This window comes from Leucopleurus acutus (genome assembly GCF_964270905.1).
Source record: "Leucopleurus acutus genome assembly, chromosome: 6".
Lineage (NCBI taxonomy): Eukaryota > Metazoa > Chordata > Mammalia > Artiodactyla > Delphinidae > Leucopleurus > Leucopleurus acutus.
This window is the reverse complement of record NC_139149.1, coordinates 102,386,992-102,414,597: the sequence shown is the minus strand read 5'-3', so window position 1 is coordinate 102,414,597 and position 27,606 is coordinate 102,386,992. Positions and strand designations below refer to the sequence as shown.

General features: G+C 40.5%; 1 protein-coding gene across 1 annotated transcript in view; it reads left to right on the top strand.

The window, feature by feature from the left end:
* Window positions 1–27,606, top strand: part of EPHA4 (EPH receptor A4) — a gene marked incomplete at both ends in the record, with an annotated part of 136,343 nt that overhangs the window by 103,293 nt on the left and 5,444 nt on the right. Inside the window, 9 exons of the mRNA XM_082841483.1 lie at window positions 3,351–3,475; window positions 4,468–4,627; window positions 5,801–5,912; window positions 15,354–15,412; window positions 18,144–18,257; window positions 18,515–18,700; window positions 22,512–22,573; window positions 23,028–23,237; window positions 25,105–25,254. Coding sequence (XP_082697609.1) covers window positions 3,351–3,475; window positions 4,468–4,627; window positions 5,801–5,912; window positions 15,354–15,412; window positions 18,144–18,257; window positions 18,515–18,700; window positions 22,512–22,573; window positions 23,028–23,237; window positions 25,105–25,254 — 1,178 coding nt within the window. The remainder of the gene's footprint in view (window positions 1–3,350; window positions 3,476–4,467; window positions 4,628–5,800; window positions 5,913–15,353; window positions 15,413–18,143; window positions 18,258–18,514; window positions 18,701–22,511; window positions 22,574–23,027; window positions 23,238–25,104; window positions 25,255–27,606) is intronic.

The following is a 27,606-nucleotide window of genomic DNA, read 5'->3' as shown; positions in this document are numbered from 1 at the left end:
AAGAGCATTTATGCAATTTTTTTACATTGTATTCATTATACTATTATTACATATTCTTTAATGTATATATTATTTTTATTTGTATGGTTACCTGCCATTGATTGCACGTGATAACTCTAGAGGGAAGTTTTCTTTCGAGAAATAAAGTATGTCATTTTAAGAAAATTGTTATTTAAATCATAATCCAAGTTGCAGAGGGACGTGGTAGCAATTACTTGGGTGGCATGAGAAGACTGATGCTTGGGAACCACTGGGGGAGGGAAATGATTGAGAAATGCCATTGCCAAATGCCTCCTCTAGCCAAGGGAGCCACAGGCTGGCACACAAGGCACGGTGGTGGCTTCTAGATGTAGAGCTGGAGGCTGTATTGGAAGCAGGGTAGGAAAGGCGAGGAAAGAACCCTTATGCGGCTTGTAACATGGAGGGCATCTTCTCTCCAAAGTGGCAGTGTGGCAAAGCCCAGTTTTTCCCACACTGGTGCTTTTCTTGCCAAAGAAGTTAAGAAGCTCTTCCCCAGGGTGAAGAATAACTGCCCTATTGACTATAACGCGCATCCCCGTTTTAGGTCTGATTCTCAATCTCACTTGGTTATGGGTTGCTTTTGTCACTATGGCCTGATAAAAATGCTCTTCTGAAAAAGAGCTATTTGGAAAGAATTCAGACTTTACAGCCACACGGCATCATACTTTGTATAAATTACAATGATTTATTCTCCTTTCCTCTTTCATCTCATTTTCCTCCGTTTTTATAACAGCTGAGTAAGCATGCACTCTCGGTTTATTTTTTCACGTTCGTGCCTATGCATTTTCCAAGTAGGGCTGCATTAGGAATATCCGATTAGTTAACACGATGATATTGTTAACTGCCTATCTGAGATTTTGTGAGCCCTCGGTGGAGCTCATATGCCCTTTGAATGACCACAGAAGCACCGCCTCTCCAACTCCCGAAGTGGCAATCAGGTTCATTTCCCACATGCAATAATTTAGAGATAACCCAACCAGAGAGAAACCGTCTTAGTTCATCAGTGCGCTCACGCCAAGGGCAGCCGGGCAATTCTTTCCCGAGACATCTGTCTGATCAGGATCTGATCCAGAACATTTCTGAGTGTAAGTTCATTTTATAACTTTATGATTTTCCTCCCTCCTGCTTTCTTTCTAACAGCCTCACTTTTCTATTTCATTTCCCAATCCTGAACGTGAGAGTTGGGAGAGCCCCTTTTTATGGAGTGGATGCTAAAGTGCTCTGTTAGGCCGTATATTTATTAACTGGAGTGAAATGGCTTTTCACAGCCAGGCAACCTTCCTAGCTTCCTTGCTACCTCTATATTTAAGAAAGTCACTCCTTGCATTGTGCTGGACAATGGCTCTGTGTCAACCAGTAAGGAAAGAGAGAGAAGGCTTCCCTGGTGGCGCAGTGGTTGAGAATCTGCCTGCTAATGCAGGGGACACGGGTTCGAGCCCTGGTCTGGGAAGATCGCACATGCCGCGGAGCAACTAGGCCCGTGAGCCACAACTGCTGAGCCTGTGCGTCTGGAGCCTGTGCTCCGCAACAAGAGAGGCCACGACAGTGAGAGGCCCGCGCACCGCGATGAAGAGCGGCCCCTGCTTGCCACAACTAGAGAAAGCCCTCGCACAGAAACGAAGACCCAACACAGCCAAAAATAAAAATAAATTAATTAAAAAGAAGGCTCAACATTAAAAAAAAAAAAAAAGAGAGAGAGAGAAAAAATGTGGGGGGCTGCAGGGGAGCCTTGACACAGCTAATGAGTGCATTTCCGGTTCTCATTATCCACAGGTGTTCCGTGGCTTTCACATGTCTGCTGCGTGTCTCTCTGTTCACTCAGTTTGCTATTACTAACATGTGGGTTGCCTTTGATGGCGGATGTATTTATTTTCTGTATCGAAATTTTACTTGTGTTTATGCCTGAGATCCAATCTGGAATAGCTTTGGGGGCGGGGGTGGGAGGAGAAGGAGAAATAAGGAAGAGAGAGAGTGTGTGTGTGTGTGTGTGTGTGTGCGCGCGCGCGCGCGCGTGTGTTACCATCTCAAGGCACCCCTAACAGAGATGCCAGGCTGTCAGATGGTCCCCTCCAAGAGGTGCTCTCTGCTGGATTAGCTTTAGCAGGAAGATTCCCTTGTGTGACATTTAACTTTGGTGTATCTGGTTGCATCCCTTGCCACAAGCATACCTGTCAGATGTGATCAGAGGGTTTGCAGCTAGTCCCATTCCATTTTCAGATAATTTATTTTACTTTTTCTCTTTTTCTTCCTCTGAGTTAGGATTTGGCAGTTGTGTGTGCCGGGGAAGTGCAGGAGGAGAGCCCAGCACTACTCTGTTGTTCCTCAGTGGCCGCTTGTGGACGTTTGTTTTCATATATATTCACAATTTGAGAATGAATACAAATATACATTCCATTAAGGAAAACCTCTGATCTCTGGTTCTATAGCAGCTTGGTTAGATAAGATCACAGATTTCGTGGTCGCTCCCTCTTCTTCCTGGAGACGGCACATTTGTGCCATTGTTGGTCACCGCAGAGCTTGATAACGGCTGGCTGGAGATGCGACCACCACAGTGGAGAAGCAAGGGTTAGGTGGCCTGGGTTGATAAAAGTTTCTGCTCCCCAACCCTGATAATACAGCCGGTGGAGGACGGCTTTTGTGTCTTTCTCAGTGGAAAGAAGAAGGTTTGCTACTCAGCAGGCAAAAGCAATATTTCAACTCTTGTAAAAAAGTTGCAAAATGCCACATATGTCCAGAGAGACTATCATGGCTTTATTTGTATTCTTCATTATTTGCCTGGTTGTGTTCAAACTGGAAACTCTTACTGTAATTAAGCAATACTTTTATTTATATTGGAAAGTATGTAAATTGTTTGCCTTCTGGCATTCCCTACAGTACCCTTGGAAGAGTTGCAGAGTCTCTTGTCTAAAATTAAAGACCAATAACATGACACTCAATTCTTTGGAGGTAGTATGAGATGCAGTTTCTCTGAGCTTAAGAGGAGATTTTCCAAAGGTTTTCATGGCTTGCAAAAAAGTAAACAAGCAGATAGCATTCTCTATACCTACGGCCTTTCTGAGGAGTGGCTGCAGGTGCTGTAGAGGTGATACTGTAAGGCCTGTGGACTTACCAGACTACTTCAGAGACTGTCTTTTTAAGACAAACCATATACAAGAAAATATTGGAAAGAACCGTAAAATGGTATATGCTTTTGTACTAGGAAAGAGGAAAACGGGGATTTGTCAGAAGACAAGACAATCCTTCACAGTTCTCTAAAATAAGATGGTATTATTGACTGATGCCACCAATTTTTCCCCCTAAAGTAAGATATCTTTTCTTTTCTCCACTAGCACCCTCATCCATTGCTTTGGTCCAGGCTAAAGAAGTTACAAGATACAGTGTTGCTCTGGCGTGGCTGGAACCAGACCGGCCCAATGGGGTGATCTTGGAGTATGAAGTCAAGTATTATGAGAAGGTATTACTTGAATAAGCAAGGTTCTTCTCCTTTCTTCCCCCTAACCCCTCTTTCCTTCCCTCCTTCCTTCCTTCCTTTCTTTCTCTCTATAGTTTTGGTCAGTTATAAGTCCTGGAATACTAGTAAATCTCAAAACCAAATGCATTTTCTTCCCAATCAAATCCAATTATGAATTTTATGTATTAAGTTGCTAATCTTAAAAAAGAGAAAAAACACATTATGTTCTAATATAACTGTATTTTTTCTTTCTAGTCCTGCAAATCAAGATAGCTAAGCTAAGAATGTCTTATCTTTAAACCTTCTATCAGGAAGAGTGACTCATAAAAGTTGAAATAATGATCTGTTTAAGTAGATCACTGCTATTCAGAATCAAGGTGTGGATTTTGATGACTTTTAATAGAAAATCAAGGAAAGAAAATTACATTCTTCAGCCTCTTAAAGTTATAGAAAGACATTATGTTTTACAAATAACTTGTCTCTTAAAGGACAGCATTCTGAAGAGAGTTATTTGCATTCAAGGTTGTCTAGAAAATGAACAATTGTCTCTTTCTTTTTAAAAGTATCACTTATTGGCTTCCTTATTAAAAGCAGAAAGGGGACAGGATTTTTTTTTTTTTGAAACCAGATTATAACATTTTTGACATTTTCTAGAACGGAAAATAGAAAAAGAAAAGGGACCTTCTTGCAGTAGTTATTTCTGTGAAATTGCTGGGTGTGGAGTGAGAAAAGCCATCAACCATCATCTAATGTTCTTTTCAAAATAAAGATTATGGGTAAAGATCTGGATATGGTCAGTGTCAATAGCGATCATACCTGAACTCCACATTTCTTTCAACATCCAAGTAACAATAGTACTTCTAACATTGAACTGAATATAGTGTTTAGAGTTTATCAGCCTCTGAGTGGACTGGCTTGGCTGCTTTAATACTGTATCGGAGTAAGTGGGAGATTTATTTTGCCACCTTCCTTAATTTTATCCTCTTGTAATGTAGGATCAGAATGAACGAAGCTACCGGATTGTTAGGACGGCTGCCAGGAACACGGATATCAAAGGCCTGAACCCTCTGACTTCCTATGTTTTCCACGTCCGAGCCAGGACAGCAGCTGGCTACGGAGATTTCAGCGAGCCCCTGGAGGTCACAACCAACACAGGTAACAAGTTCTGAGATTCTTTGTACAATCCAGGGCAAATCCCATTATGGTGAACTAAGAAGCTGTACAAATTTTTGGTTAGGCAAACATTTTGTTGCAAAGGCTATTGCTTGAAACTAGATAGCCAGTGTCCGTAACTTAGCACACCTCTTGCTATTTAGAGAAGAACATTTTTCATAACGGTATCTGATCTGTCTTTTCATATGATTGAAAAATGTCTATCTTTCTCCTGTGTTGAGCCTTCCGTAAACCATGAAAACTGGGATTGCCAAACTGACTAATGGACAGTTGCGTAACTATCTTACATTAAGCTAAGGAGTTTTCTCCCTGGGAAGATTAGAGAAGGCACCAATTTTTTTTTTTTCTCTCCTATTTATTTCTAGGAATCTGTTCAAATCAAGTCAGATCAGTTTTTTTAAAAGCCCCTCTAGACAACTACATCAATCTTTCAACATTGTGAGTTGGACCAACTGGATGATTGAATCAAAATGTTAATAGAGGGCATACCTATGAATAAGCAATTTACATAAGACATCTCCCCTCCGTAATTAACAAACCAAAATTGAGCCTACTGGATAAGGAGCTGGTGGGGCAGAATTTCCTACATTAATTCTAGAAAGTAATTTTATTCACAAATTATTAAATAGAATATGAATGAAAAAAGAAAGAAAGTACTCTAGAATAAAATCTGAAGGGGTTTGACATCCTTTGTGATTATCCTGGAAGGCTTCAAGGAGGAAGTGGCTTTTGAGCTGGGCAATAATAGACAGGTTTTTTATAGAGGGGTGTGAGGATGCAGTGGAGAGGTCATTCAAAACTGCTTGTCCTTTTGGCAATTTCCAGGTGTCTTTCTCACTAAGGAATTCATCAGATCCTTAAGTAAGATTTTGGGCTGAGACTAGAAAGGAAGAGAAGAAAAAGCAATGAGTGGAAATGTTTACCATAGGATTTAATAAGTGTCTTCTGGTTGGAGTTCTTCATACAATTATAAAAGAGAATGTCTTTGTCTCATTAAGGCTGTCTTAGAAGATGCTGTTGTGTGAATACTTAACGTAGAGCAAAATAGGCTGTGAGCATTTCAAATGGCTTCAGAGAGTTGAAACTTGTGACAGTCAGAAGTTCTAGCGCTTAGGACCTTGCCCAAGGTGATCCTTGTGTAACTGTCTTTGCCAGTGCCTTCCCGGATCATTGGAGACGGGGCCAACTCCACCGTCCTGCTGGTCTCCGTCTCCGGCAGCGCGGTGCTCGTGGTTATTCTCATCGCCGCTTTTGTCATCAGCAGGAGGTAAGCACTTAAGCCACTCACTGCCCCTGACCCCCTTCCCAGTTTTTATGAGGGAGCTTTTTGTCTCCTCCACACAAAGCTGAGGCTTTTGATTAGCATCATAAACATGGCATTTGCAGCACAAACTCCCTCCTCTTTGCTTTGATCTCCCCACCCCGCTGCTAGAGCTTCCGGCTGGACCCTGGTGGCAGCTCTCACCACTGAGAGTCCTGGAAAGACCCAACTGATTGCAGGAAACTAAGCTGAAAAGCAGGCCATCGGGAACTTTCTAGATATTCTAGGCTGTCAGGTGTTACATTTATACCTCTCTTAAGCCTGAACTGACTGCCAAAGGCCAAAAAAAAAAGCCATATAAAACAGACCTCACATTTGAGCTCTATTTGTCAACTGTGTTACTTCACCTCTTTGAGTCATTGTTTCCTTTTTGTAAAATAGGGATAATAAAATATCTGCCTCTAAGAGTTATTGACAGGAGAGTTTTGATAGGCAAAGTAGATCATCTGTCACACAGAGAGTACTTCAACATGATATTGGTTCATAACAGTAACCAAAGCAAGGAAGTGGGCATTCCATCTTCCCTTAGGAAAAACCATCGACATTTCCAGAGAGTATCCTTTGAGCACTTCGTGGGCATGGCATTGTTCTTGGAAATGGATCTAAAACAGCAATTACTTATTCTATGAGAGTTTACACTCTAACTTGATACTTGGAAAACAGTCTAGAAAAGAGAGGCATAGAAAGATCTTGACAGCATATTCTTGTGTGTGTGTGTGTGTGTGTGTGTGTGTGTGTGTGTGTTACAATAAAACTTTATTTACAAAAACAGGTGGTGAGCTGGATTTGGCTGAGGGCCATACTTTGCCAACCCCTGAGCTTGAAAGCCTATTCTTTTGATCCAGTTTTTCTTATTATCATTGCCTCCATCAATTATTAACATGGCCTGGAGCTTCCAGAAGAATGGGGGGGAGGGGGTTTGAGGGGACAGCTGCTCAGCTTCAATGTGTGTCCACATCTAGGTCCTCTTTGTCTCACGTGTGAGAATCTTCCCTTTCTCCAACCTTTACGCCCCCACCCCCACCCCCCATGCCATCAACTGTTTTACAAGATGGGGCTTTTAAGAAAAAATGATCCTCTTAAATATAAATCTTTTCGTGTCACAGAAGAGGAAACTGATACTCAGAAAGGTACAGTCCTTGTCTGGAGTCACTATGTTGCTTGAGTGGTAGATCTGTTACTGGACCCCCAGTAGCCGTGCTTGGATCTCAGGCCACTGTCTGTTGCACTGTCTTTTCCTGGCTCATCGGTTGATGAGCTTATTGATGTCACAGCATAGCCTCTGGCTATTTCCACTGACCTGGGCAAGCCACCATGATTTTCTCTCGCTTTGTGGTACATTATAATTAAGGTGATGACCATATATCTTAGTTTGCCTGGATGGTTTCAGTTGTCACCCGTATTTATTAATATCATGTCTCTGCTCTCACTCTGCAGAATGTCCTGGTATATAGAGATCAATCATGATCCCTCTCGCACAGTACAGCACAACTCCTTATTGTGTGTGGGCACCTCCATTTGTCATCGTGTGTGTTCTTTTTGGTGCAAAGTCTGTTTGATTAGAGCAGTGAATTTTGTCTTGAAGGAGTTAAACCCACCACAAACACTCACCCCTGTTGCTGTAATACACACACACAAACATACATCTAGACATGCCCACTGTACCCTATATAATAGTACAGCTCAGGCTTCGGAAACTTCAACTTGGCCTGAACAGAATCTGAATTCCCAGAGTTCTTTCCTTTCCTGGCGTTTGGTTTTGGAAGTCAATCAGGATGGACCTCTTTCTTATTCATCGTCATTTGACTTTGTGCCTGTACACATGCCAGGCTCATAAACACTTGGAAACTATAGGCATTCATCTATATCCATCTGATAGCCAGGAGGAGGGAGTGGGATGAGGATTGTATAGAAATTACATGGGCTTTTGCTTTCGTTATTATGTATTTCTGCATTTGAAATTTTTACAGTGTATTATAAACAACTTGTATCATCAGAAAATAAAGTTGTTGAAAAGTCTAAAACTAAGGAAAAAACTATTAATAACTGCCACTGCAAAAAATCTTTGACGGAAATCCAGCACCCCAGAATGTTCAGAACCATTTGAGAGAACGCTTGTTCACAGAAAGTGGGTCTCGTCTCGAATCTCAACCAGGATATTGGTTGGAAGAATTCTCTAGTTGTAGTCTGGCTTTCCTTTAGAGTTACTTTTTTTGTTTATTTTTTGTATTTTAAGTTATCCTAAATACAGCAGTCAGACAGGAGTAATTAGAAATAAGTCACCTCGTTATAAGTTTTTTTTCAGATTTTTTTTTGACAAAAGAAAAAAGAAAAGCAGATGAAAATGTAATACAGGAAGACAAGTTTATTAAAAGCTGTAGCTATAGAAAATAGCATCGCAAGCTTGATGACTTAATTTCCTTTCTGCTTTTATTGATCAATTTATTATATAAGGCAGGATTGATCGGATTTCCAATTATGAGTCCCCACCTTAGAGAACTGTGCCTGTCAAGTTACCCAGCCATGATCTTGTCCCTTCTCCCCCATTAAAAAAAAAAAAATGTTACTTCCCAAGGCTGATAAACACTGCTTGGTGATTGGTCCTCAATGGATCACTTCTTAGAAAATGAAATGTCAACCCCTTGGCCTCCTATTGATTCTTCTTTAGTGTCGGACATAAAGCTGTCACGGAAAGGCTGCCTGGAGCCAGGTAGCTGACAGGCTTTGCAGCGGCCGATGCACACTCAGCTGATTCTTCTCCGCAGGCAGGTTGTGTGCTCTGTCATAACGGACCGCAGATGTTTAAATGGGACAAGAACAGGTGAGAAGAGAAGAGACAGGTAGTGCAGACAAAAGTCTGGTCCATGCTTTTAGTGAGAGTACAAATGAAAGATGGTAAATGGTACCCCTAAAATCATCTCACCACCCTGCAGCCAGCCATCTGGAAGAGCGACAGATGAAACATCCTAGCCTGGAAAATTATGCGGCTGCTTCTTGCCTCTTAGAGCCATGGGTAGTTGATGGCAGAATGGATGCGAGGGACGGGCCCCTTACAGGGTGATTCCCTACACTGCCGATGACATGGGAGATTGTTTTAAGAGGTAGATGGGCAGAGATCCACACAGTGAGAAGAGTTTCAGTCCTTCCTATTACTTCAAAGGAAAATCTGTTTGCTAATTTGTCATTTAAGAAAGAGGAAATGGCCTCAGGCTCACAGCTAGTATCTTGCTGGATTTTTTTTTTTTACAGCAATTGTTTATTTTATTATATTTACTTTATATGGAGAAATATGAGCTTTAGGCAAGTCAGAGTAATCTTTAATTTTTCCAATGAGAAGATCCACTTTTTTCTTTTGACCAGCTTGGAAGTGTAAACATTTGGGGATCTCAGTGAAAGAATGAAATTCCTAAATTTATACATTTTATTTATATATTTAAAATAATATACAGAATACATTGACTTAGATTTATTGTACGTTTTTACCATCCACATTATGTTGAGGAAATTAACTTACATTTTTTATAGGCATCTTTGATCAGTGTCTTCCCATGTCACTTATCACATACGTTATAATTTAAGGATTCTGTCAGCTTTTCAGAGAATGTAATTGTTCCTGCCATCTGGGTGGTTTAAGGTACAGCATTTCTTGTATTTATGGAATGCTGTCTCTAGAAGTCTTCCTAAACTGCATATGCACATTCTGTTGGCACCATTTCCTTCTACTCCTGTAGGTACACATTTGTGATCTCCACGGTGTAACCACTTTATTGCTTTTAAAAGTGATTTTTGACTGTTAACAATGACATCCTAAAATGCAATGATAAGGTCATAACCTCAGGACTAACGAACTTAGTGATCATCTGTGTTAAATTCCTCTGACAACTACCTCCCCCTTTTATATGAATGGTTTTTTCAGTTTACCTCCAAGCATCCTAAATAGTATTCATTCAGGTTGCTTTGGGCCAGTGCGTCTTCCCCAAATAGTATTTTATTGTTCAGTATGTATGAGAAACACTTTTAAGAAAGAATTAGAATGCAAGATGAGTTCCTCTTTTCTAAAGGACAGTTTGGTGACCAGAGACAAGTACTGCCTGATAACCAGCCATAGGTGGCGTTTCTACTGACCTTCTGATGAGCTCTGGTGCTGCCGGGTTTCCATTTATGTTAGGGTTATAAAGTACCCCTTTTACCTGAATTAAAGAAGTGAATTAATTGATTTTAAGAAAAAAATGAAATGGCTATGGCAAAATTTGTGAAGGAGGTACACATACGGCTCAGGGTAGGAAACTACTGGCATCTTGTATATTAGGGACTTGAGGCCTAGAGAGGAGGTTAAACCGTTAGCTGCACAGGGTCATACAGCTAGTTAGCTGCCTGATCAGGACAGGAGTCCATCTCTCCTGACTTCCAGTACTGGCCTAGATAGATTATTTTAATGTCTTCTGGACTGAAAACATTGACCTACATCAAAAGTTAGCATTGACAACTGTAGCAAACCAGAGCTTCAGGAGTCTCCTTCACGATGTACCATTTGTGATGTGTGATTTGATGTGTAATCTAACACATGCTATAAGGTCAGACCTTGCACGTTAGTTTTATCTTCTTTGCAAGGTTACGATTTTCCACTTTGGAGCTGAAACTGTTCCCATAATGCTAAAACAGTCACCATTCAGACTCTATCTTCCCCAGTGTCCTAATTGTAATATTATGGTCACATAAGAATGAATACACTTAAATGTTAGCCTAAATTGGCTCTGATGAAGTCGTGTAAATTCCTACAATTCGTTGGCAGATGGTACTGCGGGAACATTTCTGAACAACCTGTGTGCCCTCGTGTGGTTCAGTTCCACCCATGTCAAAATGTTGCTCATGAAGAACATGTAGCCATCATTGGGTGCAAGAACAATGACAGCTTAAGGAAGGGGAAAAAGAAGAATAGCTTCTATGCATCTTCATAGGTGATGCCATTAAACGCTGGAAAGTGTCCTCCTGGAGCTATGCTAGTTATTACATTGCTTTATCTTCTTTAATCTGCACTTTAGCTGAATAAATTACTTAACCTTTTGCTAATTCGTTTTGGAACAGTGAACCCCATCAATCAAACCCATCGACTTGATCAGGGAAGTCAGTATTTTACTAAAAGTGGGGTGCGTGCTGGGCCCTGTCACACTTCGCTCCACTATTTTGTTGGTTTTATCGGGTAGTCAAGGTGCCAGGAACAACACATTGGTTGGGAGGGCAGGGCTGGGGTCTCATGCTGTCCCTGGACAATGTCTGTTAATACCCTGATTCCGCCTCCCTTTGACAGAGGCGAGCTTAGTCACAGGCTTTCAAAGTTTCACCTGCAGAGGAGTCTCTTTACCTCCTGCAGTTAAGAGGTTCCATGTTTCCTTCGGGAGCATTCACTCACAAACCACTCCCCTCCTTCCCCCCTTTTTTTAATCAGCTTGCCCACGTCTCAATAATTAGAAAATCTTCCACAAAGGTTTCCTTCTGTCATTCAGGTGATCTGCCTTGGATGTCAATTTAGCACTCTTTTAGGCGATGTGGTTTCCTCTGGTCTGGCTGACCCAGCGATAAGCTTCCATAGGCTTTCTTTCTCTGGACAATAACGAACACATTGTCCCACCCTGAGCCTAAGGAGAAAGGGTCATCAGGTGACAAAGGTAGAGCAGGACTCAGGCTTTTTAGTTTTAAGGGTATTATTAAGTAGCTAATAGGCTACAATTAGATTTTGAACAGTAATCCCTGTGTTTCTTTGTCAGCATTCCCTGTACTCTACCGGGGTCTTCTCCTCCAAGTAACACTCCAAGTAAAGTTTCTTGATAGGGAGGGTGGGAGGGAGGGAGACGCAAGAGGGAAGAGATATGGGAACATAAGTATATGTATAACTGATTCACTTTGTTATAAAGCAGAGACTAACACACCATTGTAAAGCAATTATACTCTAATAAAGATGTAGAAAAAAAAAAATACACCTTCTACCAGAAAAGCTGTCCTTCAGAGTTGAAGGGGAGAGAAAGAGTTTTCCAGACAAGCATAAAGCTAATGGAGTTCATCACCACTAGACTGGCCTTACAAGAAATGTTAAAAGGACTTATTTAAGCTGAAACAAGAGGGCGTTAATTAGTTGCAGGAAAACATATGAAAGTATAAATCTCACTGGTAAAGGTAAATATGCAGTAAAAATCAGAATAATTTAAAGTTGTAAGGTTAATTACTTACAAAGCTTGTATGAAGATTAAAAGACATGAGTAGTAAAAACAGCTATAACTAAATACTTTGCTGAGATACACAAGATAAAAAGATGTAAATTGTGACATCAAAAACATAAAACAGGGCTTCCCTGGTGGCGCAGTGGTTGAGAGTCCGCCTGCCGATGCAGGGGACGCGGGTTCTTGCCCCGGTCAGGGAAGATCCCACATGCCGCGGAGCGGCTGGGCCCGTGAGCCATGGCCGCTGAGCCTGCGCGTCCGGAGCCTGTGCTCCGCAACGGGAGAGGCCACAACAGTGAGAGGCCCGTGTACCGCAAAAAAAACCAAAAAAAAAAAAAAAAAACATTGGCGGGGAGGGAATAAAAATAGAGAGTTTTATATATATATAAAAAAAATACACCTCCTAATTTACTTCCTCCTTCTGTGTTCGGAAGCCTGAGGAGGGGGTGGGCAGGTCAGCCTTGTAATGTCCCTGCCATTTTACCTCTCCTCTGGCTTTGCACAGATTTCATGAATATGTTGATGGAAAATGGCACTCCTGGGCTGCTTGAGGCTGCTCCTTTCTTTTGTATCTACAAGGGTTTTTTGTTTGTTTGTTTGTTTTTGCGGTACGCGGGCCTCTCACTGTTGTGGCCTCTCCCGTTGCGGAGCACAGGCTCCGGACGCGCAGGCTCAGCGGCCATGGCTCACGGGCCCAGCCGCTCTGCGGCATGTGGGATCTTCACGGACCGGGGCACGAACCCGTGTCTCCTGCATCGGCAGGTGTACTCTCAACCACTGCGCCACCAGGGAAGCCCTCTACAAGGGTTTTTGATGAACTCTCTGACAGTTTAAAGTTGGGACAAAAGCTTCCCTGCTCGATGCATTTTTTTCTTCTTTGAAGGAAAGAAATTCAAATCAGTATTCGAGATCTAAAGTGGTTTAAAATATATACTTGTAATTTTAGATAATACTTTTAGGAGCTCTGATAAGATACAATCTCCCGGGCTGGCAGGACCCTATCATACCCTTGGGACCTAGGCACGCATTTCCCTGACATAAAATGCTATTTTCATAGTCCCTGACCTAACACTCTTATATTTCCTTTAAAAGGAGAGGGGAAGGGGAGTTTTGGAGGGGACTACATCTTTCATACAAATGTTTGGTTTCAGGATGTTTAAACCTGTTTAGCTTCTTTGATGAAGCAATGGATTTTGAGAGCAAGTGGAATCCAATTTAAGTGGATTTACTGATATAAAATGTACTATGACTTATAATTAACTCTCACCAGCTATCATCGTATAACTTCATCCATGCTGGGAGAGGCATGTGAGGTAGTGAGCTAGATGGGGCAGACACACTCCTCCTGTATTTGCTAGGAGGGTCGTGGGTAAATGACTTGCCCTCCTGCCTCCATGTTCTCATCTGTACAATGGCACTGAACATGTGTCTGTCTGCCTGATTGCTTTCATAGGGTTGTTGAGAAGATGCCATGAAATGTTATATGGGAAGGCTCTTTTAAAAGTTAAATACAAAGTAAAAATGCAAGCTATTATTTGGGACTGAATGACTCGCACTTTGAAGTGAACTCTAGTAACTGAAGTCTCTGTTTACTGAGCTGGTTCCTGCTTTGCAAACAGTTAGGGGAAGAGATAATATATGTGATGAGAGCACTTTGAAAAGTTAAATGCAGTGTAAAAATGCCAAGTATTATTATTTGCAAGGGAATTATACACACAGAGGAACATCTGTAGGCTCTGAGGGTCTGACTGCAGAGCTGGTTTCTGCGTTGCTGACAATTAGGAGAGGAATGTGGGTGAAGGGCTGGGACACGTGACTGTGACTGGGCTGCTCTCTGGTGGCACTGCGTGGCCCTCTCTCTTTTCCATGACCATCCTGCCCTTCTTGACTTGTTCAAAGTGCAGGGGTTCAGGTTATCAGATTCAGACAGGGCCACACTGCTGCGACCCCCTGTGGCCACCAGGGACTCTTGTCACCACAGAGCCTGTTTCCTCACATATAAGAGTCTTGACAGACCTCATCTTTAAAGCTCTAAGAAAATTACAAGATGATTATAAAGTGCAATATAAACTTGACATTTTTGACAGAAACATACATGTACATATTTTATTCACTAATATGGTCTCATCTTCCAACTTTACAGAGTTCTAATATGGACTGAGTTGATTTTCCAATTTAACATACATACACATAGACACATATATATGTGTCTATGTATAATGTATCACGATGACTGATTCAAGAATTATATATATTCAAGCTTTCTTTTTCCCAAGACTTTTTATAACCAAGCCTGATCTCACTCCTATGGGACACTGAGAGCAGAAGGCCAACTGTAGGACCATACACTGTTTTTTGGAGAAAAGAATTAGGCGACAAATGGAAACTTATTTTTGTTTTGTTTTGTTTTTATTTGGTTGCACGGGGTCTTAATTGCGGGATCTTCATTGTGGCACGTGGGGGGTCAGTAGTTGCAGCACGCGGGCTCTAGAGCACACAGGTTTAGTTGCCCCACAGCATGTGGGATCTTAGTTCCCTGACCAGGGATCGAACCCAAGTCCCCTGCATTGGAAGGCAGATTCTTAACCACTGGGCTGCCAGGGAAGTCCCGGATCCTTATTTTTACTGCTGCAAGTTTTCTACAAACTCTGTTTACCTTTTAAATTGTCGTTAATCATTTAGGAATTTGTATGCAGCAGCTGAAGCCAATAACCACAAAACTATTGTTTTAAGAATATCATATAATAGGATAATGAGTTTTTTTGTGGTGAAAGCGACAGGGCTTACTATTACTTATCACATACTGACTACGATTGCCTTTGATGTATGCAGAATTCACCTAGGGAAACTTATTTTAATTCAGAATATGTATGTGGGGAAATTAGCCAGTAAACTTCTAATCTATTTTCAATACAATAAATTTCTCCTGGGGATTTAAAATTATAATTGTATTATAAAATATTTGCTGTATCACCTCAGTTTAATACTGTGGTTACGAGCAGAGACTCTGGACTCTGCGGTGACAAGTTACTTACCCTGTTATTTCACCTCCCATAAACCTCAGTTTTCTCATCTGTGAAATGTGCATTACATATCTACCTGACTTATATTATGGTAGTAAAGAACTTGTGGTTTACAGATTTTGAAAATATTGTTTTTTATCTTTTAATAGACGGAGTAAATACAGTAAAGCGAAACAAGAAGCAGACGAAGAGAAACATTTGAACCAAGGTACAGAAAGCTGGATTGAAAATAATTTTATTTTTAGAGCATGTCTCGTGTTTTCAGTTTAGAAATGTCTAAATAATATTCACATGGCTATTAATATTATATTCCTTTCATGAAATTATCCAAATAATGTACTTCAGGGTTTCAAACTGAAATAGGTGATTGGTATTTTTTTTTAAGTGAAATTAAAGATGGAGGTTGGGTAATTTCCTTAGATGCTTCTTTTTCCTTATCTTATCCTCCAACCTTAAAAAGTATTGGTCTAGCTGGCTCATTTTTGTAGCTGGGTGGCAAGATTTAGAAGGTCACAATTTTTCTCTTATTATAAGGTAAACATTTTGGAGACAATAGAATAAGAAATAGAACACACCACAGAATATGTGCTGTGGAATTCAGGACTATCGATATTTCTTTAGTGGATTTTCGTTATTTTGATATTCCAAGTGGAGTCAAAGACTGAATTCAAAGAATCGGCTCTGAATGACTTGAGCAAGATAGAAAACTCTGGAATGGACAGTGGTTGGTGTCTCTCCAGGAGTTCTGTCCACGAGAACTTTCTAAGGTGATGGCAGTGGTCTTTATCTGCACCATCTAATGCATTAGCCAAGGGGCCACAAGCACCACTGAATACTTGAAAAGTAGTGAGAATGAGGAAGTGAATTTTAAATTTTATTTAATTTTAACTGATTTATATCTAAATAACACCGAGTGGTTAATAGCTACCTTATTAGTACAGGGAGGTAGAAGGGCTGGAAGAATAATCCTGAGAAAGGTTTTCTTGGCTAGAGCATGTGAAGTGATGAAGGGTCATGGAGTGTCTGATAATTTTCCATTTGTTCATCTTGTTTCCTTTTTAAAACCACACGTTCTCATTTGCATGTGGTATATATTTTTAAAAACAAAAATGATGCATTTTTTTGAGATGAGGACAAAACTGACAGTCTTGGAAAATCAAAGGGTTTGAGCCAACCGGTATCCTACACCTCTCAGCGCCCCAAAGCCCCAAGAGCTCGAGCAGGGAGAGGCGGGGTGTAAATGCCAGTGGAAAGTTCCCAGTAATCTCTCTTTTTTTTTTTTTTTTGCGTTACACGGGCCTCTCACTGTTGGGGCCTCTCCCGTTGCGGAGCACAGGCTCTGGACGCGCAGGCTCAGTGGCCATGGCTCACGGGCCCAGCCGCTCCGCGGCACGTGGGATCTTCCCGGACCGGGGCACAAACCCGTGTCCCCTGCATCGGCAGGCAGACTCTCAACCACTGCGCCACCAGGGAAGCCCCCCAGTAATCTCTAATGCATCTTGTCCCGGACATCTCTGGCTGCCCCAGAGCTCACATTCCGAATTCAGTTTACCAGTGACTATGGGGTGTGGCCGAATTACCCTTCTTAGTATTTAAATCATTGATTCGCCGAAGCTTCCAGGTGAAATTCAATGTGTTTTCTTACAGCACTTTCTTTCCAAAACAGAATAAAAGTGGAACTCCAATACAGAGTTTGTATTTTCAAATCAAATAGCAGATACTGTCCCTCTCGTCCACTTAACCTAGGTTTAATCTTAGTTTGTTAATTGTTGTCAATTGTTGGTCCAGATATGAGGCAAAAGATGATATCTTGTAACACAGGTCATTTGAGAAAGTTTCTATCATCTTCCCTAAGGGAAGAAAGCTGGAGATGGTGGGTAGGATGTGAGCAACTGATTGGGACAACAATATTTATTTAATTTTAAATTGTGTTTAGTTTTTTTTCGTTGTTGAATTTTATTTTATTTATTTTTTTATACAGCAAGTTCTTATTAGTTATCCATTTTATACATATTAGTGTATACATGTCAATCCCAATCTCCCAATTCATCCCACCACCACCCCCCCACTCCCCTCACCACTTTCCCCCCTTGGTGTCCATACGTTTGTTCTCTACAACCGTGTCTCAATTTCTGCCCTACAAACCAGTTCATCTGTACCATTTTTCTAGGTTCCACCTATATGTGTTAATATGCGATATTTGTTTTTCTCTTTCTGACTTATTTCACTCTGTATGACAGTCTCTAGATTCATCCACGTCTCTACAAATGACCCATTTTCGTTCCTTTTCATGGCTGAGTAATATTCCATTGTATATATGTACCACATCTTCTTTACCCATTCATCTGTCGATGGGCATTTAGGTTGCTTCCATTACCTGGTTATTGTAAATAGTGCTGCAGTGAACACTGGGGTGCATGTGTCTTTTTGAATTATGGTTTTCTCAGGGTATATGCCCAGTGGTGGGATTGCTGGGTCCTATGGTAATTCTATTTTTAGTTTTTTAAGGAACCTCCATACTGTTCTCCACAGTGGCTTTATCAATTTACTTTCCCACCAACAGTGCAAGAGGGTTCCCTTTTCTCCACACCCTCTCCAGCATTTGGGACAGCAATATTTAGATAACACATTCCAAATTTCCTTATAGAGACTCTCTTTTCTTCCACGGGATAGGTTGTTTTTAAAATTTCATCCCTGAAGTGTGAAGACATTCCAGGAACTCAGTAGAGCTACAGCCTCTTAAGTAGCAAACAATTCTTATTTACCCACTAACGAAACCCGGAGCAAGAATTTAAACATTTTCTTATGTCTACGCTAAGTATTTTTCTCATGCTAAGAAAATTTTTTCTGTGCTGAACGTTTTTAGACCCAGAGAACTTCAGTGTATTAGTGGTGCCTGAGAAGTGTTCCGCCAACCTTTTTGCATGTTTATTACTCAGGTGTTAGAACTTACGTGGATCCCTTTACCTACGAAGATCCCAACCAAGCAGTTCGAGAATTTGCCAAAGAAATCGACGCATCCTGCATTAAGATTGAAAAAGTCATAGGAGTTGGTAAGTGTCTGTATCTATAAGCCTGTTTTCTTTGTGGATATTAAATATATGGATGTGGATTATATAAATGCATTAGAATGTATTGTATGTGCCTGTATATGTAAATATCTGTGTACCTGAAATTTCCTTGATCTACATAAAACACCAGCACAGTGCCTACTGTATAATAAGCACTCAACAAATGTTAACTATTGGCTGTTATTCCTTCTCCTTGAACGTGTTTCTGGTTCAGAGTCAGTTCTTTTTCTCTCCCAAAGGTGAATTTGGTGAAGTATGCAGTGGGCGTCTCAAAGTGCCTGGCAAAAGAGAAATCTACGTGGCTATCAAGACATTGAAAGCTGGTTATACAGACAAACAGAGGAGGGACTTCCTGAGTGAGGCCAGCATCATGGGACAGTTTGACCACCCAAATATCATTCACTTGGAAGGCGTTGTCACCAAATGTATGTGCGTCGCTCCCTTTACAAAGCCAAGTTAGAAGTTACTGGCAAATTAAACACACATTTTCTTTCCAGGGAAATGACAGATGGAGCAGACCCACTGATTGCTAATAGGAGGAAATCAGTGCAGGACAAGTCATTAATCTTGTAGTCATTTCTAAATGGGGGTATGGTGTAGGCTGATACCCTATTTCCAAGGCAGCTTGTGTGAGATTTTAGCGAAATTAATATTGCAGATTTTTGGTATGCCTTGCCATCCTTCAAATCTTTGCTAGACCAAACTGATTGTCACAGGATAGGCGCAAGCAGATGGTAAGCAAAATAAATTTTAAGTACTTTTCATATAAAACACAACAAAACCTCACCACACCTTATGTTCGAAGCTTGGGTTCCAGATGCAGGGAGTGCACCTTGGTCATCTGTTATATTGGGGGATTTGCTTGTCTGCTCTGCCCGATTTATGGAGCTGCAGTTGCAGTTCAGCACCTATTTCCAGGAACACCTGGTTGCACCTTCCTTTTTTAGTCCATTAGCATTCGCTCAGCCCGTGAACCACGCTTCAGTTAAAATACGACACAGCTAAAAAGATGCATTTTGCGAAGCAGACCCTGAATACACCTGTAAGACTGGCTGAGACCAACTTGTACAGCACCACATGGACAGGGCAGCTGAAATGGTTACTATTGAAGGTGGCTTTGTTCCGGAAGCCTTAGTACCTATTATAGTTACTACAAGTCAAGGATCTTGTAAGCCTGGGGCTGTGTCTCCAGGACAGCCAAAGTGCCATTTAATTTGATACCAGGTGCCTGGGAAAAGCGTCCTCCATCAGCTGGTGCAGAGTGGCTGCCTCAGTGGGTGAAATGGAGGTGTAAACGTTGGATGTTAGGTCTGGGGCAAAGGGGGCAGTAAGACACAAGGGTACACAATCTTTAGGCAGGGAAAATTTGGAAATTACTAAAAAGTGAGAGCAGATATACACTAATTTAGAGGTCCTCAAACTTAAACATACATCAGAATTCTGGAAAGCTCATTAAAACACTTTCCTGGGCCTCATCTTCAGAGGTTTGATTTAGTGAGTGGGCGCCCATGAGTTCCCATTTCTGAAGAGCTCAAGGTCAATCAAGCTATAGTCCCTGGAACCACACTTTGAGCACCTTTGGCCTAGTGACTAAAGATGTACACATCATCTACTGCTAGTAAATTATGAGGCCTTGACTAGTTGCTCAAGTTCTCAGTTTCCTCATCTGTAAAACAGAGATAAAAATGGAATGGAATATTTAGCATGTTTGCCATAATGCTTATTTAGCAAATTAAAAAAAAAACAACAACAACTAAGTGTTAACTGGCATTATTATGTCTTAAAAAGTACATCTTTCCCCATCTTCGGAATCCTTCCAAAAAGGAACCTTGATGCTAAGGGTATATAAGTTTTCACCTAAGGTGAAGTCTATAATTAACATAGAATAGCTCTATTTGCTTTTTAAGATGAGTTTTACAGACAGTGGCCTGTGGAGCTGCCCAGAGCCCTTCACTACTTTAATTAAAAGATAACATTCCCTTTAAATACTTCTGCAGGTCCATTTTCTCAAAAGGAGGCTCTGTTCAACTTGGGGTGTTTTTCCTGGGGCAGACAGTGATTTTTGTAGCACCTCCGCAGAAGAGGGAAGAAACGGGATCTTTGTGACCTCTAAAACCCATGGCTATTACAGCTGTAACTGTTACAAACGACTGGATTCATTTGCATAATGCACTTGTCACTGAATTAAAATGGTTTAAAATTTCCACCAGAGGAGCCATCCCCTTCCCCCCACCTTTCCGCTCCCCATTGCCTCCCTGCCTGTTCCGGGAAAGGGTCTGTCTCTACCCTGGAGCCCAACCTGGACCCATTTCATAAGCCCCTCTGTGCTTACAGAGACATTCATCTTTATTTCTCTTGTAGAGCTCATAAATATTCTGACAAATGGATACTTTTCATAAACAAAAAAATGGAGAATAATTGTGAAGATAGTGCCAACAGTCAGACTAGGGAGGTGTGAGGGTGAAAGAGTGGGAGAGTGTGAATTCATGACTGGACTTCCTTGAGTAACTTTGTAAATGGACAGGGAGACTATAAATTCTTGCCAGTACCCCTCGGACCTTCTCCTTGCTTCCCCACATTTCCAGAGGGATCTGGTGAAATGGAAGTAGGTGTTAATGCACCATCAGGGGAGTCACCCCTTCTCATGAGTTGACAAAGTATCATTCGATTGAGGCAGGTTAATTAAAACTCATTTAGATGCATTTGTTCTCTGTGGTCACAGATGCAGAGGGTAAATGAGTCTGAGGACTAAAGGCTTCCTAATAATATTGACGGAGGATGGAAAGGTGTACGGGGACCACTCCCTCCAGCCAAGGGGAAAGAGATTAGAAGTGGTTTTGACTCATCCTTTGGTCTACACCGAGATTCCTGCTTTTTCTGCCTGCTTTCATTCATCACTTGAACATTAAATGTTCGTGGTGGTGTTTTCTAATCCAACATTTTTGCCTCAGAAAGATTTCTTAGGCACGGTCCCAAATGTTCAATTGAAGAACAAATTGATAAATGGGACTTCATTGAAATTAAAAACGTCTGCTCTTCTAAAATTTTGCCGCTGAAATGAAGACATTTCTCCTTTCCCCACACCAGTACAGAGTCTCATCTGATAGGGACTCTGGGTAGGAAATGGACTCGTTTAGAATAATGCTGGGGGCTTTCCGGCAGTGGCACAGCCCAGCCCATTTTCCCTGACTGGATGTCTACGTCCAAACAGTCCACAAGGACAGCAATGAATGTTTTTGATTTTTCAAACTAACATTTTATTTTCCTCACAGGAACTCTTCTGTTCTCTTGGCTTTACCCCTTGCCTTAGTAAAATATCGAAGATTTACACCCCACTGCCACAAATACCCTTTAGAAAGAAGGAATTTCAGACCTTGAGTGCATTGCCAGGGATTAAGAAACTAAAGAATGATCCTTATTTCCTAAGGTCCTCGGAAAGAAAACCAAAGTGAAATGAGAGTGTTTCCCACTTCTCTCAAACCTTAAAATCATTCTGATTTCTTTGCTTAGAAAAGGGAGAAGGGCACACAAAGGTTCTAGTCCTGAATTAAAATTGCTGCCTAGGATGAAATCACTTATTGACCCTTTTCTGTGATTTTGTTGTTGCTGCTGCTGAGGTTGGCAGCTTAAGGAAGCAAATAGACTGAGTTTATTTATAGGTAGGAAAAGGGAAAAGAAAGGATATAGCCCCTGACCTGAGTGAGGCAGGGGGAAAAGCTAAGATGGTACATGCTTGAACTTTAAGATGAGTCTGGGTAATGAAGTATCCAACATAGCTCCCAGAAGCTTGGGTTCCTCTAAATAGGTAAGAAAAAAAAAAGTTTCTCTGTTCATTGATTCCTTTAGCATTGTACAAGTGGCTCTTCTGGGGACAGAATTAATTAATTATCTTAAAGATTTTTTTCTCCTTTAAACGGGCCATTTATCTTCTTCTCCATTTGCTTGAGAGAGCAAATACCCATCCACGTGCTCCCTGGATACCAGAGGCCACTTTATTAAAGACCTTGTCAACAAGCCACCCAAAGGGTTAACCTTCCAGATGGAATTTAAACCTACTCGTCCTTTTAATATTTCATTCCTAGCTCCCCACAGCTGAGGCATAAGCTTGGCTTGTTTTAATTAAATTAGATCGCACAAGACAGGTGTCCTGGCAGGAAAATTGCGCACAGCCCATTTTTATCTCATTAACTGCAGTGCTCATCAAGGGTTTTGTGTTTTTCTTTCTGGAAACTCTAGGTAAACCAGTAATGATCATAACAGAGTACATGGAGAATGGCTCCTTGGATGCATTCCTCCGGGTATGTGACTGCTTTATATTAAACCCAAGAATGTTGGTATTTAGAAAACTCTAACAGACTTCGAGTATTTGTTCTGTTTGGTTGTATTCATGGACTGTTTTCTAATGAGGCGAAGGAAGAAGAGGAGAAATAGAGAATGATGTGATTTTTAAAGGCTCTTCAATAATCCACGTACAAAGAGGGTAGTATTTGATTTATTCTTGTATCGTGGGGCTGTTTGAGCCATAGATTCATTACAGTTGGATAATTTCCATCTATTACAGGAAGCAAACCCAGCTCCTAGGATATACTCTACTCATGAATTAGTGACTTTGGTCAAAAAGGCCCGGAAATCATATTGAGTTTCACTGCACACCGGTTACAGATATCAAAAAAGATCCAAGTAATGAATGCCTGGTGAAAATTAATTTGGCCTAATGCTAATGAGATTGTACCTTCTTTCTTTCCTCTGCAGAAGAATGATGGCAGATTTACGGTCATTCAGCTGGTGGGCATGCTTCGTGGCATTGGGTCCGGGATGAAGTATTTATCTGATATGAGCTACGTGCATCGAGATCTGGCTGCACGGAACATTCTGGTCAATAGCAACTTGGTCTGCAAAGTGTCTGATTTTGGCATGTCCCGAGTGCTAGAGGATGATCCAGAAGCAGCTTATACCACCAGGGTAAGAAAGATTTGTGACCTCTGGGCTTTGACGAAACTGTTCCTCTCACTTTGATGTTTTAAACCCTTTGTGATTTTTACACGTTTCCTCATCCTTCAGAGCCCCTTCCTAGCCATGCATCCATTTTTAAACCATGTTTCCAAGAGGGATTTTGAAACAGCCTCTAGATGTGTGACCACTTTACAAAGCCACAAGTTAGAGCGTCACTTGTTATTGTATTTTTTCACACTTAATCTACCTCCCTTCCTTCCTTTCTTCTTGTTTGTTTTAGATTTTCTACTTGGTTCCTTTTTATTATTTTTAAAAAATCTTATTTTAAACAGGACAGAACAATATTTCTAGTCGGCTGCCTACCGAACCTGAGAATGTATATACAGGGTTTATAAAACATTTACACTACGCAAGGTTTCCCGGTATCTAATGGCCTGCGTTTTACTACTGGTAGATAAGCCAGGATTAAGGCACAGTTAAGAGTTATCAGTATACAGTTAATGGCTATGCTATCTTAGCCGGACAATCTGAATATAAGATACTAATGGAATAAACACAGAATCATAAAAGTTATTGGCCATTAGGGCTGACGCTGTTAAAATCAACATGAAGCAGACCAGCCATTTTCTTCTTTGAATGCTCACCATTTTGCATCTACAATGGTAAGCATTGGGGTTTTTTGGTATAGTTCGTTGGGTGTGTGTGTGTGTGTGTGTGTGTTTTCTGGTAGTGTTCAGTTTCTTGGCTGTAGTTTTGATTCTTACACATACCCTCTTCTGAATTCAAAGTCCATTCATTCAGGAAAGAATACATCCTTGTCCATGCTAAAGACTTTTTATTTTTCCCCAGTAGTTGGAGAAAGGAAAGTAAAAGGAAGCTTCTAGAATGATACATTTGTATAGCCAAAATATTTAAGGAAGGCAGAAGGCAGCACAAGTGTCTTGCTGTATGGAACAAGCATAAATGTAATACAGTGTATTTTCAGAGTAAACTGCAGTGAACCAATGCAATTTGCAGTACAATTTACTGCCCTGTTTAGTAGCTCTAATAAAGCAAACTTTTAAATGATGTCCTCTTGAACACCTTAAGGGTCTGAATTGAAGTTGAATTAATTTCCCCAGATGGAACCCTAAGAAATTTGAAACTCCATTTAAAAATACCTTGCACATAAGCATAATCAAACAAGAGACATTTGAGACCTTTAAACTTTTCTTGGGTAATATTCAATTGCTTTACCATTTTTGCAGGGTTTTTTTAGAAAAGTAAATAATAATCAAAATCTGGCCCTCCTGCCATTAAAGTTAATAATGGCTCTAGCATCTGGTATTATTTGACTTCCTCTAAGAGCCTGTTTAGCGTATTATCTTCTAGCTACGTTGGTCATGTTTCTCGTGCTCTATAGGAGTTGGATGACAGTGGGATGGATAGAAATGTTCATATTTAACTTTTTGAGGTCATGATTTCCAAAGCAGTATTAAGTATTGCCTTTGTGCTGCTGGGTGAGAGAATCTAACAAGAAGTCAAAATTACTGTCAGCTGCACATCCATTGATATATACCACGGATAACGTGTATTTTGTAAAACCTAAAATGTCCTTTCTTCTACAGTATTGCCTTAAGTAGAGCTCAGATAATAGGTAGGCTTTTAAAAAAAATAATTAAACATATTAGTTGCTTACTTCCCTGTGACTTAGGAAAACATATGAGAACTGTCTCAACCTGGAAGATTTTAGTTAGAATAAACAAATATCCTGTTATTGTTTGGACAGCTATCTCAGGAATGCTGTTGCCCTGCTTAGCAAACAGTAACAACATTCAGAAACTAAAATGGCACATCAGTGTACTTGGGGGATAACCTAGAGCTTGGATGTTCACAGGGTGGCAAGATTCCTATCCGGTGGACTGCACCAGAAGCAATTGCCTATCGTAAATTCACATCAGCAAGTGATGTATGGAGTTACGGGATCGTCATGTGGGAAGTGATGTCGTATGGAGAGAGACCCTATTGGGACATGTCCAATCAAGATGTGAGTCTTTATGTTCTGAAATATATGTCTTTGCATTAATGTATGATGGAGTGAGTGTTGAGCTTGAAATGATACATTAAACTTAAAATTCTTAATACAGATGTGTCTAGTAATCTAGCTAAAACTTATAGTCCTGGATTTCCAGGACCCAAAATGGTATAATATGGGAGATAGATAGATAGATAGATAGGTGTGCATAGCTTGATCAATTAGTAATATGGAACAGTACTTTTACTTTGTTAACTTTCAAACCCATACTGAAATAAAATTAAACCTTGAATTTTAAGAAAATGCAAGGATATCTGAAAAACACAGATTTCACATGAGATGAAACTGACATGAAAGGTTTATTGGAAGAAAATTAGTGAATATTTTAAAGCTGGCAAAATTGTAATTAGAGCTTGCCCCTTGAGGACTCTAAAATAAAGCTTCACTAAATGACCCTTTGTAAATTATACACATCCCTTTAAATGTACCATCTGGACTACTTTGTCAGGGAGTATCCACAATGCCTCCAGTTTTAGAAAAGCGTTCAATAATGACACTAATAAGATTCCAGAGTAATAGAATTTAATTACAAACATCTCCAGTGAGGAAGGAAAAAAACAAACCTAGACCGGGGGGGATCTTCCTAAACACTTATTAGCTAATTCTGGGAAGGTGTTAGTTAGTTCTAGAAGGGTTGGAAATCAGAACAACATGAAATGGCCATTTCTTGAACTTCCCTAATTTTTTTTATATGAGAGGTAAAATATTATCATAGAGTGTGTTTACGAATGTGTGGTATTCAATTTATCGAAAAAAATTGTATTTTAAAAAAAGGTTTTTTTAAAAAATTTTCTCCGATGTGGAATGTTACCTGATCATCTGCCTTATCCTGAAACAGCAGGATGTTGCAAAACCTTGACAATTAAGTGAAAAAACAGGTGCGCTCAAGAAATAGGATGTTGCCTTATCAGTAGAAGAATGTTTAGAGCAATACAGAAGCTAGTGCATTCTGTGTCCAGTGGGGCAAAAAGAATTCTCTAACCAGAATAAGAGGAACAGTAGTGTTGACACGGTAGTATCTATAAATTATAAAGGAAGGTTCATAGCAAATAGCAAGAAAGACAGCAGCTAGCATAACTGATAGATAATTACAGGCTGGAGACAGACTATGGGAGTGAACAGTGTGTAATCTATTGTTTGATGTGATTATGCAGACACCATCAGGTACCTTTCTTGTATAGTAACATTTGGTTTTGAGTTAGAGACATTCAGAGGAACAAAGACCAACAACCTAGAAGAAGGAGTAGTGCCTGTATTTACTTATTCGATTATTGGATATTTAAGCTTTTCTTTATTTCAGTTGAGAGTGGTCCCAAATGCTCATAAGAGCAGAATATCTAAAGATGTTGTCAGTTTTCCCACTCTGAATATTTTCAGACCTATAGCTTTGACAGCTTCTATATTATATTAAAATAATTTTGTTGGTTTAAACTTTCAGTTGTCTGCCTTTATCCATGAAAAAGCATCTGAAGCCAGTTCTCTCCCACAAATAATATTGATCTATCATTCACGTGTATTTGTCTCTGCGTTGGAGTCTGTATAGAACAGGAATCTACAGGAAATGTAACCGGAGAATTACTTTCATGGGTAGAATTCATTTGGCATATGGTGAATGGAGTCAAAGTAACTGTTAAGAAGATGTCAAATTTATCAAGTTTTTTGTTTGTTTTAATCCTCGGCCTTCCCCCCCCCCAAAACATTCAGCAGTAAACTGAGAAAATATGCTTTGTTCACCCACAAGCCATCTTCCAAGCTGGCAGTGGATCGGGAGCTAATGAAAGAATACTAAGAAGTCTGAGGGTTTGTCACAAATTGTGTTAACCTGGCATCAGCCCAATGTTGCTTGCATTCTCATCAATGCGATGTAAAATGTTTTCATCAAGTCCAGAGTCAACACCATGCACCTGGAAAGAGAAAAGAAAGTCAGAGGATCAGACTGACCTAATGTCATTGCCAGAAATAAATAGAATCACGTTCAGTTAGATAGCATATAGAAGTCTACCTTAGAAGGAGAAGTAAATTAATACTAATACAGTAGGAGGTTGGCAAAAAATACATGGGAGAAAAGGGTTCAGAGGGCTTAATAAATCACAAGATGATTGTTAAACTGAAACAGTATCCTGGTTAAAAGAACCACAGTTATACTGGTACATATAAACTGGACCCAACTGAATTGATTATTTTCTCCTGAAGGCCAGTCATTGAGCAGGAATAGACCCGCCTCAGGGGGACTCTGTCATGATCTCTGAGATGGCTGCAGCCAGTGGTGGTCTCACTAGGAGCTGTCATTTTAGTAGGGGGAGA